Source organism: Halichoeres trimaculatus, unplaced genomic scaffold, assembly GCF_033239565.1.
Source record: "Halichoeres trimaculatus isolate MK-OKI-2021-1 unplaced genomic scaffold, fHalTri1.1 fHalTri1_scaffold_17, whole genome shotgun sequence".
NCBI classification, from domain to species: domain Eukaryota; kingdom Metazoa; phylum Chordata; class Actinopteri; order Labriformes; family Labridae; genus Halichoeres; species Halichoeres trimaculatus.
Window position 1 is genome coordinate 5430257 of NW_027437195.1, and position 16575 is coordinate 5446831.

A 16575-nucleotide genomic window follows, 5' to 3' on the forward strand; every position below is an offset into this window, starting at 1 on the left:
TGCAAATCAACTGCCTGTTTTTTTTTTCCATTTTTCCATTTTTCCATTGCACATTTCTCTTAAAGTCGTTATACACTGCAATATAACTTAATGGTTGCATTTTTTCGAAAGTATTTTGTTTGTATGTTTGTTTTCCTATCTTAATTTATTTTTTTTAATTTGCTTTTGTATGTTTATGCAGAGGGAGTGCTATTAAAAATGATCTTTTTTTTCTTTTTTTCATAAGATAACGAATTAAGTTGATTCTGGTTCTAATTCATTATGTGTAAATAATTTGTATTCTGTGCATTACATCCAGATGGGGAGTTTCACAGGAGTGTCTGAAAAAGAGTCTGATAAATGAAGCTGTAGGCCGTGCTGGAATTTTGCGTCAGACGTCAACACGTTTTATGACGTTACATATTACGTTTTTAAAGATGGCGGCTCACAGCGACAGGTCGTGTGTTGTAAAACAGCCGGATAATTTTACTTTTACCGTATTTAAAAGCTACTAGGATTATAAACTACTTTTTTCACCTGTGAATAACAAACTCTCGTCGCTATGTGAGACATGTCGTAACGTTAGTGGTTGAATTCGTGGTAGAGATTAAATGTCAGCGAGTTCCTGAATGGCATTTACAGCAACTGTACCAAACTAGAAAGATAGTTACAGAGAAAATGCTTCCAGCGCTGTGTTCACGCCTGTCCTGCAGGGCTCTGTTCGTCCAGGGACATAGGACTCTGAGTCTGTTCTCCAGCTCCGGACCTTCAAACTGGAATAAAGTGGTTTCTGACGCGGAGAAGATCGTCGGATATCCAACCTCGTTTATGAGCCTGCGCTGCCTGCTCAGCGATGAACTCAGCAATGTCGCCATGCATGTGAGGAAACTGGTCGGGACTCAGCACCCTTTACTTAACACTGCAAGGTGAGAAAACCTGGTGTCCTATGACCTTACTCTCAAGGTGATTTATAGTGCATAAGGATGAATGTTGTGCTCCGTCCTGAGGAACATTCACTTCCCTGTTCAGTGGTAACAGCGTTTGTGTGGCATATGTATCGTCAGGTCATGCTGCCTGCTGTGAAAGTTATTAAACTACTTTTGATATGAATAATTCTCACAAGTCAACATAAATCTATTTCAATATGCTTCTTACTGTAGTTTAGGGTAGGATTGGATAGAAGTAGGAATTAATTTTCCCTTGTTGGTATGAAGGGGAAAAGTCAAACTAATAGCCTTCAATGTCATTGTTTTTATTATGCAAGGTGACGAATGATCCAAACTTTATGTGTTCCTGGCAGTCACACAGGTCAATCTTTTACACTGTCTTTCAAATAACAAGGAAACATTATTTCATCGCATGTTAAGGATTGTACGTCATCTCTGCCCAGCAAAACACTGAACACTTCCTTAATGATGCAGTTAAGGGCAGTGAAGCTGCTCCTGTCTCTCAAAAGTACATCAGTACAACACATTTCTCACAGGGCATAACATGTCCCGAAGATTTGTGCATTGTGTTATTTTTGAGAATCAGTGTAAGAAGTTTATAGTTTTTGGATTATTGTTTGCTTTGTTTTTCTACTGAAGATTTAACGTTGCTTCTCGTGTAAAAAGCCTTTACTGTTTCTCATCAAAGTCAAAGTTCATTTTTGTTACCCAAAAAACCATTTTGATCCAGAAACTGGATTCAACAGATGGGTGATTTCTGCATTTGTAATGCTGTAGTGTAAACACAAAACGATCAAAGGGAATAATGGATCATTTTACCATCTGAAGCAAAGCAAACAAGCCTCTGTATGAAAACACCCCACGGTCCATTCACCAGGTATCTCTCCATTTATCAAAGTGATTCACTCTGCAAAGGTTCAGTAGGGTACTGAAGTTAATCCAAGCTGCTTTTGGGGCCTGAGGTGAGGTTGGACACTTTGCTGTTCAATTACAGGGTTTAAACTAAACACAGACAACCATTACACTCACAGCTTTGGACATTTTAGAGTCACCGGTTATTCTAATGGCTACTCTCTAAACTCTGCACCAAGAGAAAGAACACACATCCAGACTCCACAGAGGACAGGCTCAGCTTACTCCAGACAGAAGTTTTCTTGCTGTTAGGTGAAGGTGCTAACTTCTCCATCACTGCGCTGCCTTTAATATTGAGGAAAAAAATATTTACTACCACATATGAGTGTGTGACTGTAGAGATTCATTTTAAACAGATAAATGTAGTGATTCTTTTCAGTGACTCCTAAAGAGGGGGTGTTGTGCTTAAAAAAACTATTTTTTCACACTGGTGTTTAAGAAAACCCTTTCTCTGCCTCCGGTTTAAGCACTTTGTTTCAAGCCGCGTTTCCACCAAGCAGTCCGGGTCGGTTCGTCTCGGTACGGTGCGCTTTTAGCGGCGTTTCCACAGACTCATCCCGGGACGGATCCCTAAAAACCGAGACGAGCCGTCCCACTTTTTTGGGACCCTTTCGTATGGGTGCCAGACTGAACCGATCCGCTCTCGGGAGGTGGAGCAACACACTGCAGACGATTGATTGGTCAAAAGAATCATCACTCACCCCGACAGCGGCTGCATGTCTCCTGGCGGCACACAGACTTCTCTGAAACGAAGCTTGATTGCACTTTGTAACAGAGAGTTACATGAAAGTCACAGAGAGGACGAAATGCTGCATGTCTTCCATCCGTGCTCTTTGTTTACTGTGTCGCGTTTTCTTCTTTGTTGGATTTAATCGCGGGGTAAGCTGCTACGGCGTCGCGCTATTGTTTACCAGCTGTGGCTTCCGGCATGAGGCTTACACGCTGCCCACCACGAGAGGGCACAGTTTGCTGTGGAAACGCACACGGGATCAGACTTAACTGTCCAAAACCGTCCCAAACCGTACTGAACCGACCCGTACCGCTTGGTGGAAACGCAGCTTTAGTCGCTGTCCCTTTAAGGGTCCTTACTCCACAACCCCCTCCCACTGTTTGGACAGCCTTCTAGAGAGGCCTTTTTAGGCCAAAACTTTAGGTAGACCTTAGTGTTAGAGGTCCTCTCTGCCAACATGTCATCAACCAGTTTGGAGATCCAGAGGTTTCTGCAACATACAGTATGAATATGCAGAGTGCCTGCGATTGACTGGTGACCAGTCCAGGGTGTACCCCGCCCTCTCACCCTAAGACAGCTGGGATATGCTCCAGCCTCCTGCATCCCTGAACAGGATAAGAAAATGAATGAATATGCAGAGATTTGAAAATCTGCCTCCATGTTTAAAATATGAGAAAGCAGAATACCCAACTTCAATGTGTAAAAATCTTCTTGTTCTATCAAATACAATAGACCTGAAGAAGCAGCATTTGAAAGTGTAAGACAAGAAAACACAATGTAGGTAGATTTGTTTTGTCCCCACATCATTCAGTCCTGCTTTTGTAAAATGTATATTGTTTTATTTATTTATTTATTTTTTACATTTAATACAATAATAATATATTTTGTTTACATGACATATTTAAAAAAACTCAAAGACACTTTACAGTCATTAAAATCAATACAAACAAGGAACATAAATCAAACAAAATAAAACAGCACAAGTTAAAAACTAAGGGAGTGCGTTCCAGGGGGTTGGAGGTTCAGTGAGGTGGAGACAGGAGGTTGGTGTGTGAGGAAAGGAAAAACTGAAAGGGTGGAGAGGTCAGTGAGGTAGGAAGGAGCCTGGTGGTAGTGGGCTTTGTGGGTGAGGAGAAGGACTTTAAACTGTATGCGATAGAGGATGGGAGACAATGAAGATGTTGGAGGATGGGTGGATGCTGTCAGGGGAGTGGGTGCAGGTGAGGAGGCAGGCAGCAGAGCTCTTTGGAAGATGTGCCATAGAGGATGCTGTTGGAGTAATCTAAACAGGATTTGATGAATGAATGAATGGATGACTGTTTTGAGCAGGCTACATTTTTAAAGTGGGAGAAGGCTGTTTTACTCAGCTGGGTGACGTGGTGGTGAAAAAGAAAGTTGTTGTCAAAAATGGTTCCAGGGTTACTGAAGTGAGATGCAAGAGACAGGGTGGAGTTATTGATTGTGAGACTAAAATTTGTAAACGAATGTTGGACTCATTGTGATGTTGGATTACTCGTAGTTAAGCGGTAAGAAGTTGATATTAGGGCTGCACGATTATCGCAATCGCAATCGTAATGTCAGCACATGCAATTCAGATTTTTCTCCATGATAACCAAGCAAGTCTGTAGACTCATCATGACACAACTTTTTTTATTAAATCGCAAGCACAATCGCAATCACAATATTGTCCACCTAATCGCAAATCGCACCTTTTCCCCAAATCGTGCAGCACTAGTTGATATGTATCCATGTTTTTATTTAAGAGACACAGTAATGTTTTTGGAGTTTGTTTCTGTCATTAAGGATTTGGTGCGAATGTGGAGCCAAATTTGAGATTTTATGGAAAGTCCAGACCAATGACCAAGAAAATAATCTCTCTGAAGTTACAATTTGGCCTGAGCACTCCTGTTGTCTTGAAAGTAAGAATAAAGCAGAGATTAGGACAACTGACAACTTTTTGTGTTTTGCTTTCTGAGTGAAAAATGCCCAATTACCCTTTTTTCCACTGTCAAGCACAAAATGCTTGATCATCAAACCTTCCACTGGCATGTGCACATAACAACCATTCACAGAAAAAAAAAAACTGAAGAGCTTCATTTGAGGCTGATAATCCTACAGGCTCTGATACAGTCTGCCAGAGTAATGAGCCATAATTGAATATGTTTGAAATCATGAATTTGAGCTTAAAGTGGGATTTTGTGTGCAGATTGTCAGACCCCTTTTGGCAAATTGATCAAATTAGACCATGCAGATACAATCAACTGGACTACAGAAACAAAGCTACATTTACAATCTGAGGCAGATCAGACTCAGGCAGAGCCTGTAGGGCCATTTATAAATTCCTGAACAATTATTAGCATTTTTACAAAGAATATGATCATAAAAATATGAATTTGAGTATGAGTTTCTTCTGATTGATTGCTTCACTTTCAGAAAAAAAAATCTTAAGACTGACAAAGAGAAACACTTATCTAGCACACCTCTTAATTTTGGTCGATAAATCCTGCTTTTTCTCCCCTGTAAATACCAAGATTAAGGGAAATGCCGTCCATTGATTTCTCCTGCAGGCAGAAGCATCCTACAGTTTACTGGGTTACAGCCTGAGCCCTGTTTTTAATGGCCTGTCCTCATACCTGCACAAATTCAGTGCAGCTGATTTGTGATGCATCTGCAAAGCCACAGTTGTGTTTGATGAAGGAGGAGCCACAACAGGTCACATCAGTCAAATGTAATCTATGCCATCACTTTATCTGCACCGGCCGTCTGATGTTTTATCTAAGAAATCAGGAACTTAGAGATCCAAAAAAGAGGATGAGAAGAGAGAGTCCTCCAACTCAACACCGCCATGCAGACGGGCGTGTTTGAAACAGGAGCCCAAGGGTGTAATAACCTATACACCTAAATCTGATATGACAATCCATTTGGGTGTTGTAGGATGGGGGTGGAGTGGTGAGGGGTGGAAGCAGACCTCTTGACAGTCTGACTCCTCACTGTCAGCTTGGGTTGGCTGGTTCATGTTTCCCACTGTGTCTCCGCCATAGACACGCTGCAGATAAAAATATCCACAATAGCAGACAGGCAGACCCTCGTGGAGTTGGGTTTCGGTTTTTCCTTTCCTTTCATTCTCAAAAACTGCAGCTCAGCTAACTTTGCCCCAAAGTCTGGAGTTACAGCGAGGGGACTGTGGCCCAGGAGAGGAAACTTTACTGGCTTTAAGGACAGTCCTTGAGACTTTGAGTCAGGCTAGTATTTCCATCCATGCTTCTCTTACTTTCTGTGTCTCAGATCTCCACCTCCTCTAAAGCCTCATCGATAGGATAAACAAAGAAGTCTGCATATTCAACTATGGAGTAGAAATGAATTCAAACATGTTAGAGGTAATTATATTTTCAGGTAGAGATGTTTAAACTCAACACAGCTCTCTGTCTGCTTGCAGGAAGTGTACTTGCTCCTCGAGCTAAGTCGGTTAGAGCTACCTCCTCAGTCACTGCAGATAATCTTTAACTTTAAAGGACTGATTCAACCAGGAACAGGATGGAAAAAACACCATCAGGAGTCTGGTTGAAGTTTGTTAAAAGTCACTCTACAAAACAAAGTCTTGTAGATCACCTTTCACTTCTTACCCCGGGTTTGGAATCTTTGTTCTTAAGAGAAATGATGGGAAATTTGTTTGAATTTAACACACACACACAGCAGGATCATACACATTCATATTTGGATGATGCTTATTTTGTTAGCCTTATTTATGAAAAGACAACAACTGATAAACCCCCTCATTGGCTCCAGTAGATCTCTGTGGGTATCTGATCAGTTTGATAAGTTAGGTCTCCTCTTGTAACCAGAGTTTTCTTATCCTGATCAAATGTTGCTTCCTGATTTATGTATGGGTAGGGATGGGTACCGAATTAGGTACTTTTAAAGGTACCGACCAAATTCTGTCAAAAGTACCGGTACTGGTTCACAAAGAATCAAAAGGTACTATGTTTAGGTACCTAAATGCATCCTTGTGACTCTGAGAGAGTGGAAGAGTAGGCAGTTTTCCAAGCTGGACATGAACACAGCATTGTAATGTTATATATTGAAGAATAAATATGTTAGGTTGAAAAAAATATATATTTTATTATTAAACAAATTGATATTTTTTACCACATGAACACAAAGAAGTACCGAAAATTGGTACCATTGAGTACCGGTACTGATTGCCAGGTACCAGGTATCAGTACTGTATCGTTTCAAATGTGAAAGGTGCCCATCCCTACGTATGGAAGTGTGCAATATTTAATGTGAAAAAGGCAATTAGTTTCATCTTACTTGGTTTATTTTAACATGGCAATGTGATGTGTTGTTAAAGCTTCTTCGAGAAGTCTTATGCTGGTCATGAAATTGATTCAAATTAGTAAAACCAGAGCACTGGGGACAAGACGACTGTTACTGCATAGTTTTTTCTTTTTGACATCTAAACCAGAGATAAACAGCATGCTAACAATGTAGCCTTTATAATTTCACAGCAAAGATTCTGATACAGTGATCAGTGAACGCCACCAGGAAATTTAAAACACAGTTTAGAAGTGTGTAGAACATTTCAGCCAAGAGACGGCAGTTACACTTTTCTACACAGGAGGCATCAAAAACAACACAAGCTGAAAGAGAACATAACATTCGCTTTATTTCGTTCACTACATCATTTGCTTTCACTGACAAATACCTGGAGCACTGGTTTGCTGTTATTTATTCCATGCCAACCCTGTACTTTAATATTTGAAGTAAATGTGAGTTAGAGTTTCCTTAACCCAGGGTTCCCCACTTCTATGAAGCCCTAACCCTAACCCTAACCCTAACCCTAACGCTCAATCCATTATTTTCCTCAAAATATTACTCACAACACCCCATACTTACAATTAGAAAAAAAAATTAAGTTAGTTTGTTAATTTTGAAAATTTATTAAAAATCAAAAGCTAAGACATCACATTTACATACAAACTTTGTTGATGCACCTTTTGCAGCCGTTACAGCCTCAAGTCTTGTTGAATATGAAGCCTCAAGCTTGGCCCCCCTCTCTCTGGGCAGTTTGGTCCATTCCTCTGTGCTGCACCTCGGGCTCCATCAGGTTGGACGGGGAGCGTCAGTGTTCAGACATTTTCAGATCTCTCCAGAGATGTTGGATCAGATTCAGGTCTGGGATCTGGCTGGGGCCCTCTAGGACCTTCACAGAGTTGTCTTGAAGCCCCTCCTTTGATATCCTGGCTGTGGTTTTAGGGTCGTTGTCCTGCTAAAAGATGAACCATAGCCCCAGTCTGAGGTCTAAAGGTCTCTGGAGCAGGTTTTCATCCAGGATGTCTCTGTTCTTTGCTGCATTCATCTTCCCCTCAATCCTGACTGGTCTCCCAGTTCCTACTGCTGAAAAACATCCCCACAGCATGATGCTGACACCACCATACTTCACTGTAGGGATGATATGGTTCAGGTGATGAGCGGGGCCAGGTTTCTTCCAAACATGATGCCAAAGAGTTCAGTCTTTGTCTCATCAGAGCAGAGGATTTTCTTTCTCATGGTCTTTCAGGGGCCCTTTGGTAAACTCTAGGTGGGCTGCAAGATGTTTGTCCTTCTGGAAAGTCCTCCTCTCTCCACAGAGGACCACTGGAGCTCTGACTGAGGCCCCGTTTACATGACACCAAAAACGGTAAATTCTGCAAACATTTTGTTGCGTTTTGGCCTTCCGTTTAGATGAGACCATGTTGCGTTTTCAGTGAAAACGCAATCTTTTGAAAACGCTCCCCAGAGTGGAAAGATATGAATCCGCTCCTCCATCCAGCCTCGTGTAAACACAGAGCAGAGTGTTTCAGGGTGAAACGCTGACGTCACCGCTTGTGCACTCGCAGTTTCAGGTGAAGGCTGCGCGCAGCCACATTTCCAGTTGCGCTTTTCTGGTCCAGTAGCTGGCCTGGCATGGCCACTACATCGTTGTGACTTGTCCTCCTGGAGTCGTATGAACGCGGATTGTTCTCACGCCGTCCTCATGTAAACGCGGGTGGTTTTTGGAAGCGCAAAGGAAGAATCTTTGCAGGAGTCTCCGTGTAAACGGGGCCTGAGTGACCATTAGGTTCTTGGTTACTTCCCTGACTAAGGCCCAAGGCCCTTCTCTGTTGATTGCTCAGTTGGATGGCGGCCAGCTCTAGGAAGAGTCCTGGTGTAAAAAAAAAAAAAAATGAAAGAAAGAATTTCTTTTTTAATTTTCCATTTTGGATGAGGTAGTAACATAAAGTGTGGGGAAAAAAAAGCGCTGTGAATACTTTCTGGATGCTTTGTAGCTGACTTCTGAAGAAAACGGTTTTAAACCCTTTCACTCTTTGCAAAAAGCTCAGGACAGATTCCTGTAAAGGGAACTTCATGTTTAGATGCAGTGACCATAAATAAACTGTTAGTCAGTTTTCTGAAACATGAATCTTAATGAATATTTTTCGCTATAGAGAAGTGCAGGCCTGTTGTCAAAATGCATTTTTTTTTATTTCTTCAGTGGGAAAAAAGAGTGCGATAAGGGATCAATATGTCACATGAGGTCATACATTTGCATGCATTAATTCCAGCCTCTGCATACCGCCGTTCAAAGTCCCCAAATTCCTGCACAGCAATTGCTGAGCAGAAGGCGTGGTGACCTGTTCACAACCCTTTAAAAATGACAGCATCCCATTTCTCTCTCCGCTCCCTCTCCCCTGCTCCGTAGCATCCACTATCTCTCCTCTTTTCCCATCATCCTCGCCCCACCCCTTTGCGGGAGGGCGGTTGTGATTGATTGATGTATGCTGGTGTGGATAGTGACATAAATATTAATCATCTGACACCCTCAGGCCACTGGCTTATGTGGACTCCCCAAGAGGGGAGCCGCTTCATCATTCTGCTCTCAGGTCGTTTTCTGCTGAATGGGATGATGCCTCTGTGTCCAGAAGTGTGCCAGGCTGGTTCCTCGTTGGCTTTTGAGTGAAAATTTACAGTGACCATAAATAAATTTCATATGCTGTGATGGAAGACAGTCGTAGATTATGTCAGATGTATCATCATTTTTGGGAGGATGTCGCAGCTTGCGGTGTTTTATGGTTTTTTGGGTGATGAACAAAGCTTTCAGGGTTTTATTTAGTTCCTTTCAGCAGCACAGCGCCGAGCACCACACGTGTGCTTCTCCTGTAATCTTTCTCACATTCTTGTTTCAGTCTGGCCTTTTCTCCCTCCGTCTCTCTGCATCTCCTCCCTCCCTTCATGCTTTATCTCCCACATCCACTCTCTGTCTCGGGTTCCTCCACCTCCCCCCGTGGTGCAGGGGTGGGTCAGAGAGGGTGGGGGTGGCGTAGGTGGAGACTCAGGGCTGGTGGTGGGCTGGTGAAGCCGGTGTCTGGGCATCGAGCGGAGGGGGGCGTGGCTGCTTGTCTGCCTCGGAGCCCCTAACGAGAGCGTGATTCATGGTGCAAGGGGCTCCCATAGGGACAGGATTAGAGGTGCTCTGTCTAACCGCTCCCCAGAGAGAGTAAAAAGATATTTAATCTGCGCACCACGCAGGCAGCTCACTGTGTGTGTGTGTGTGAGTGTGAGAGTGTGTGTGTGAGAGAGTGTGTTTCTGTGAATTTGTCAGAAGGTTGTTGGCAAGGGGGCGGGTCTGCCCCCCCAGCTCTAAAGCAAAATACAGTCCTGCAGTAAAACTGATCAATTATATTCCTGTTATAAAGTTTTTAATGCGTACTATAAAAAAGTTTAACAATTCTTTGAGGAGTACATTTAGCGTGTGTCAGCATGATGCAGTCGCTTGTTGTTTTGTTTCATTATTTGCTCAAAAGAATAAAATGGTTTGCAGGAAATGCAAAGACATGAGCATCTTTAGAAAACACTGAATAGCACCAAAACCAGGACTTTAATGTGTGCAGCATTTAAAATACATTGAAATAAAAAGAAGTTTTAATTCAACATGTATGATTTCGAAAACTACACTGCCCTTTTATCAGCTGGAATCATAACTTTCATCTCATACAGAGGCCTTTTTTATAAAGAGATCCTGCTGCAGGGTCAAAAAGGAAGGATGTGATAGTATCGCTTTAAGGCACTAAATAATGGGAATTATTAAAGGCAACAAATAATGATTAATTAACATTTTTTGTTTATCCAGTGCAGGTATTGCAACGATATGACTAAAACAGCACACCACACACTGACTGATTACTGTCACCAGAAACCAGAGCTCTGACTCTCTCAACTGGAAATTGGGAAGAATTTCTCGCAGTCAAATGTAACTGTTGATTTTCAACCCAAGGTCCACTTGCATTTTATGACAATGGAAAAGAACGTTAGATTTTCTTTGAGACTAATTTTTTAAGGCAAAATAAAAATAGTCCGTTTTTTTTGTTTTTTGCCTCTCATGCTCACTGCACAGTAGTGATGGGAAAAGCAGTTCAATAAAGTGATGTGTTCAAAAGACTCTTTCACTGAATCGTTTAGTTACTACTTAGCAGTTCTGCCTGCATTAACCTCTGCCGTATTAAGTTCTGCTCATACTGGAAAAAAAAGAAAATGAAACAGTGGGATAAAACTACATTTTGCAAACTGAAAGCTTCTTAAACAATCACAGATAATTTCTCCAACGGCTCTGTTTAGTATATTAAGCACACAAATCAATTACTCAGTACGTTTATTTGCAGCTTAAGAAATCAGACTATTAAAATGCATGTAGACAGCTTATCCAAGAATGGACTAAGTATAGCTTGATTGACACACCTAGATAATACAATTGCTTTCCATCAGCAGTTGCATTCTGCAGGTCTCAGTACGCCTCGCCATTCAGGAGGAAGTAGGTGACCATGATAAGTAGGGTTACTGTGCTCATACAGTCTATGGCTCCGACACAGCAAACTGACACCATGGCACATACATAAAAACATAAAGAGCTACAGCTGCATCCATCTCGACCATCATCGTTAGTGTTGCTTCCTCTTCAGGTGAACTGAAACTAGTCTAATACACACACAACTTCGCGAATCAAAAAAGGACACAGGACACGCCACCTGTCGAAGTGGAGTGAGACGTTCTTGGCCATAAGTCAGGTTCTTTTTTCTGCATGGTCGAGACAAGACTAGATCCTCAGCTGTTACTTTACAATCAAGCTTTGACCCTAGTCTGCTGTGTACATTGACACTCAGTGAGTGATCTGTTCACTAGACGTACTTAACAAGACCTCTGAGTCTCTTTATCCCTCTTCATTCAGTCAGTGAATGATTTGTGTCAGAGCTACTGTTCAGAACGTTCAGTGAACGAATCATCAACTGTTTATTAAGCCAGGGCAGCAGTAGCTCAGTCCATAGGGACTTGGGTGGTAACCTGAAGGTCACTGGTTTAAGCATTGGCATGGACCAAGATTAACAATTGTGCTGATAACTGGAAAAGTATCAGCATAATTTCCTGAGCACTGTCAAGGTACCCCAGAGCAAAGCTTCGAGCCCCCAACTGTTCAGTGTTGTACGTGACTTTGGACAAAATTTAATAGTAAACCAAAATTGTAAATTGTAATAAAATACTTGCTACTTCCTTGGTTTTGGAGACATAAGAGGGAGGTGTGGGGACAGGCTTGAGCGACACAGGGCTCCCAACCTCTTGAGTGCAACTTTTCAGTATTGATTCATTTCAGTTCATTCACCAGATGATTCATTTAGTTTGAATGGATCTTTCATCAGTGACACATCACTACTGTACAGTGGTACAGTGATTACAGTAACATCCTTGTAGCAGGAAGGTTTTGGGTTTGAAACCGGCCTCCGCTCATAGTCCAAAGACATGCTTGTTAGGTGGATTGGGCGCTCCTAATTGCCAATGGGAGTGGGAGGGTGTTTGTGTTTCTGAATGGTTGTTTGTCTCTATGTTCGAGCCCTGTGATAGGCTGGCTACCAGTCCAGGGTTTCCCCCTCACTTTTTGGCCAAAGACAGCTGGGATAGGCTCCAGCCCACTCATAACCCCGGAAGAGAAAAGGGTAAAGGAGATGGATGGATAGATGAATGGATGGATGGTTGGATGGGTGGGTGGATGGATGGATGGATGGATGGATGGATGGATGGATGGTTGGATGGTTGGATGGATGGATGGATGGATGGATGGATGGATGGATGGATGGATGGATAGCTGGATAGATGGATGGAAAGATAGATAGATGGATGGATGGATAGATGGATGGATGGATGGATGGATGGATGGATGGATGGATGGATGGATGGATGGATAGATGAATGGATGGATGGATGGATGGATGGATGGATGGATGGATGGATAGATGGATGGATGGATGGATGGATGGATCTTAAGGAGGCTGATGTGTGGCATTGGCTACACATATAACAGTAAATGGGTTTTTTTGACACTGAAAGCACCCAGCGAGGAGAGAGGTGAAGGAGGTTTTAGGGGAATTGTTGATTTGTTTGTTAACTTACTGCTGTTGTTCTTTTGCAGAGGCTTCGTCTACGACAGCAAGAACAACCTTCAGATGAGAGGGTTGGTGGTACTGCTTCTGTCAAAAGCTGCAGGGCCAAGCCATGCAGCCTCAGATCTCCTGCCTCAGGACATGGTCAGCGGTATTTACCCAAGGTAATCCACCTGAATGTACTGTCACAACTTTTGTAAATGCCCATTAGAGCTGCTGTATGCATATCTGCAGACTTGTAAGTTTGTGCTGATTTGTTGTGACTCTCAAGTGAAAATATACAATATAGTATCATAAAAATATATTTTAGTTATCATAAAACCCTGAAGCCCCTCAAGCTCTGTTGATATTTAAAAAGCAAACTACAAACAGTGTTTTGAGCTGTGGTACCTGGAGTCCACCAGCCTTACTCACAGCCTTTGAGAGTCATCTCATAAATTGTTGTTGTATCATAGCACAGCTGTTTCCACATCCTCACTTCTCTTTAAAGTCACTCTGGTTATTGAAATCCTCAGCTCTCTGTTTATCTCTGGTTTCCACGTATTCCCACTCTCATGTATGTGCTGCTTGAGAGGAAACAGTGGGCAGAGAACATGGGTAAAATTCCACTGTAGAGCCGTAAATTTGCATGTCAAGCAGACCATGAAAGGCGATTCCATTTGTGTCCCTGTTACATGGCTCCTGAAGGATAAATATTGAAATAAAACCTGTGCATGAGGTAATTCTATCTCGTCCTCTGTGGTTATTGTCCATATCAGTCCCTGTAAAAGAAGCACTGCATCATCCCGTGAATAGGACTTGTGAATAGGGGACAGTTTCAGGACGGGATGATTTCATTTTATTTAGCTACATTAAGATTTTGCCCTGTAGATAAAACCTCTCTTCTTCTCCTCTCCTCTCCTTTTAGTTTCTCCTTTTTGCACTCTGAAGTTACAACCTGAAATCTCCAAAAAGGTTCATGTACTTAAAAAGCTTTTAGTTTGGGTCATACTTTAATTAACCGTGAAAAATAAGTCATACGTTAACCTCAAATTATAATCCATATTTATAAAGTTACACATATACTGTTGATGTTTTTACAGTTTGGAAATAGTGGTGGTTAAATGTTTTTGTGCTCACTAAAATATTTATACTTCTGTCTTCTTCTGTGACGGTTTCTGTGTCTGATCCTGACTTTGTGAGGTGTGATTGGTTATTACAACAGTTGATCGATCAGCTGGTTCCTCAAAGTGCCTCAGAGTTTTCCTTCAAGCCTTTGATCCTGGAAGATTTTGGAGGTTATGAGGTTGTCACACTCCCATTAAATTGGTTTGGGGTGAAGAAGAGTGAAAATATAAATTTAATCCCAGATAAGACGAGAGAGCAATGACCGGTGAAACACTTAAACTTCTTTTAACAAAACTGTTACGTACTGCTCCCAGTCTAGAAGGACAGTGAAAAATAAATGTCAGATCTTCACTCTGGCAAATAAATGGATTGAATGTGTCCATACTGTGGAATACCTGGGTTTTCTCCTGGATGAAAACCTCTTTTTAGTCATCAAACCCAGAGCTTAACAAAAAACCTGTGTAAAGTCTTTTTATTTTTTTTTACAAAATAAAAAGCTAAAAAAAGTAAGTAAACTACCTTTTTTTATCTGTACTTTACCGTGGCAGTATTCTTTTTAAGAATTCTACATCAGCCTCTCTGGAAAACACTGGACTCCGTTTCCCATGCTGCAATGCGTTTTGTCTCAGGTTTATGATTTTGTACAAAAGACTGTATAAAACATGGATGTAGTCCCCCCGACGTCACCCGTCTGTTTCTGAAACTGAAAATGAAGCGCATCAGCTATCGCGGCCGTATTGGTAGGGGCAAATGTTTTGCATACAACTATAGGGCGCCTGTCAGTCATGTGACCTGAGTTATGCCTCTGATTGGGCGAGCTTGCGATCTTAATTTTCTTTCCAACCGCCAAGTTAGAAAAAAATTCACCCCAGTACAGTGTGTGCTGATAGTAAAATTGACTCAGACAGACAGCGTTATTTTAACCAGGCTGAAAATAAGTTTATTTCTACTTTGAAAACTTTTTTTTTTTTTTTTTGGCTAGGTGTGTTAGTGACTTCCTGTACTTCCGGAGCCACACTCAAGTGGACTCTCAAGAAACAGCATATTTCAGCATTGTCTCATATTTTTAGACCGAAGGTTGCTGCTTGTTTTGTACACATCACTGTGTCTTGTATGACATCAGAAATGGATGGAGCATTGGTTTCTTTTTATTTATGAGGCCGCACTACCTGATCTAGTGTCTTATTTATGCTTTGTACCGAACCCAAAGGTTTTCACTGTTTTTTTTTGGTCTAACAGATTCTGTTTGTGGTTCCTCAGACTCATTCTGTCTTTGGTTAAAGAACTTTAAGTGTTTTTGCTCCTTAATCTTGGTCAGAGCTACAAGGGTGTCTAAAACTGGAGAGTTTTGTTAGTCTGGATTATTTTACATCTAGGATTAGAGATCATCTGATGAGCTTTTGCTCTTGTTTGACAGCTGAACGCAGCTAATTAATTAATTGATGCACTGTTTACTTGTTGTTTATTGTTGTGTCTCGTCGTCTGTGTTCAACTTTTTGTGCTGCTGTCTTGGCCAAGACTCATTTATGAAACAGATTTTTTTCATCCCAGTGGAAATTTTCCTGAATAAATTTTAAATAAAAGTAAGTAAAAAAAAAAAATCTAAAATATTAAAACAATTTGAACTGTTAAAGGTGCTGTGAGGACTGTCCCTTTGGCACTGCTTACAATGACACGTGTGGACAGATTCTGTAGTGTTTTCAGGATGACACAGTTCCCATGTGCACCATCACCCACTGTCATAAGGACATCTCTAACCAAGCTAGAAAATAGAAGGTTGGGAAGCAGATGAATGGAGAGTGAATCTTCTTTTTACCACTACTTCTCTTTGTTTAAGACAACTCTCTGAAGGAGGCTTTTGGTCAAACGTGCAACAGATGGATTTGTGTTCTCGCTGGAAAATCTGAACCCAGATACCAAGAGATAAAATTTTTATAAAAATAAAAAAGTATGGTGCTGGTAATCTCATGTTTGACTCTTAAGTTAAAGGCCTCAGAGAAATCTACTTCCACTGGAGAAGTGAGCACTAGTCTGTAGAAGACACCAAAAAAACATGCCACTGAAAGGCTCACAGTCCCAGACTGCCTCCTCTCTCCTGCTTTTATCCCCTTACCCCTGGCTGATAATCAGGCACAGGAGAGTTCAGTCACCTCGTGCAGTGTGGCTGGGAGCAGCAGCTGCTGGAAGCACCAGGAACAGCGCGAGAGACGGCACAACAGAAACCACAGAATGTAGCACAGGACACCAAGTTATCTTCTTGGCATTTCCAGAGCGTTCTGACATGTTCGACAGTGATTTTTGGTGTTACCTCACAGAAAAAAAGGTTCCTGGTTTGAATCCCTGGCAGACTCCTCTTTGTGTGGAGTTTGCATGCCATCCTTATCACAGAGGTCACTGTTTGTGCCATGACTCTTTGCTGCGCGTCTCTCTTAGCCTCTTTTTTTCTCCTCACATT

General features: G+C 41.8%; 1 protein-coding gene across 1 annotated transcript in view; it reads left to right on the forward strand.

Annotated features, from left to right (window-relative positions):
- Positions 1 to 395: 395 nt before the first annotated feature.
- The window catches only part of pdss2 (prenyl (decaprenyl) diphosphate synthase, subunit 2), a 44514-nt gene continuing 28334 nt past the window's right edge, over positions 396 to 16575 (forward strand). Inside the window, exons 1-2 of the mRNA XM_074691253.1 lie at positions 396 to 905; positions 13043 to 13177. Of these exons, the coding sequence (XP_074547354.1) occupies positions 658 to 905; positions 13043 to 13177 (383 nt within the window). The 5' untranslated portion in view covers positions 396 to 657. The remainder of the gene's footprint in view (positions 906 to 13042; positions 13178 to 16575) is intronic.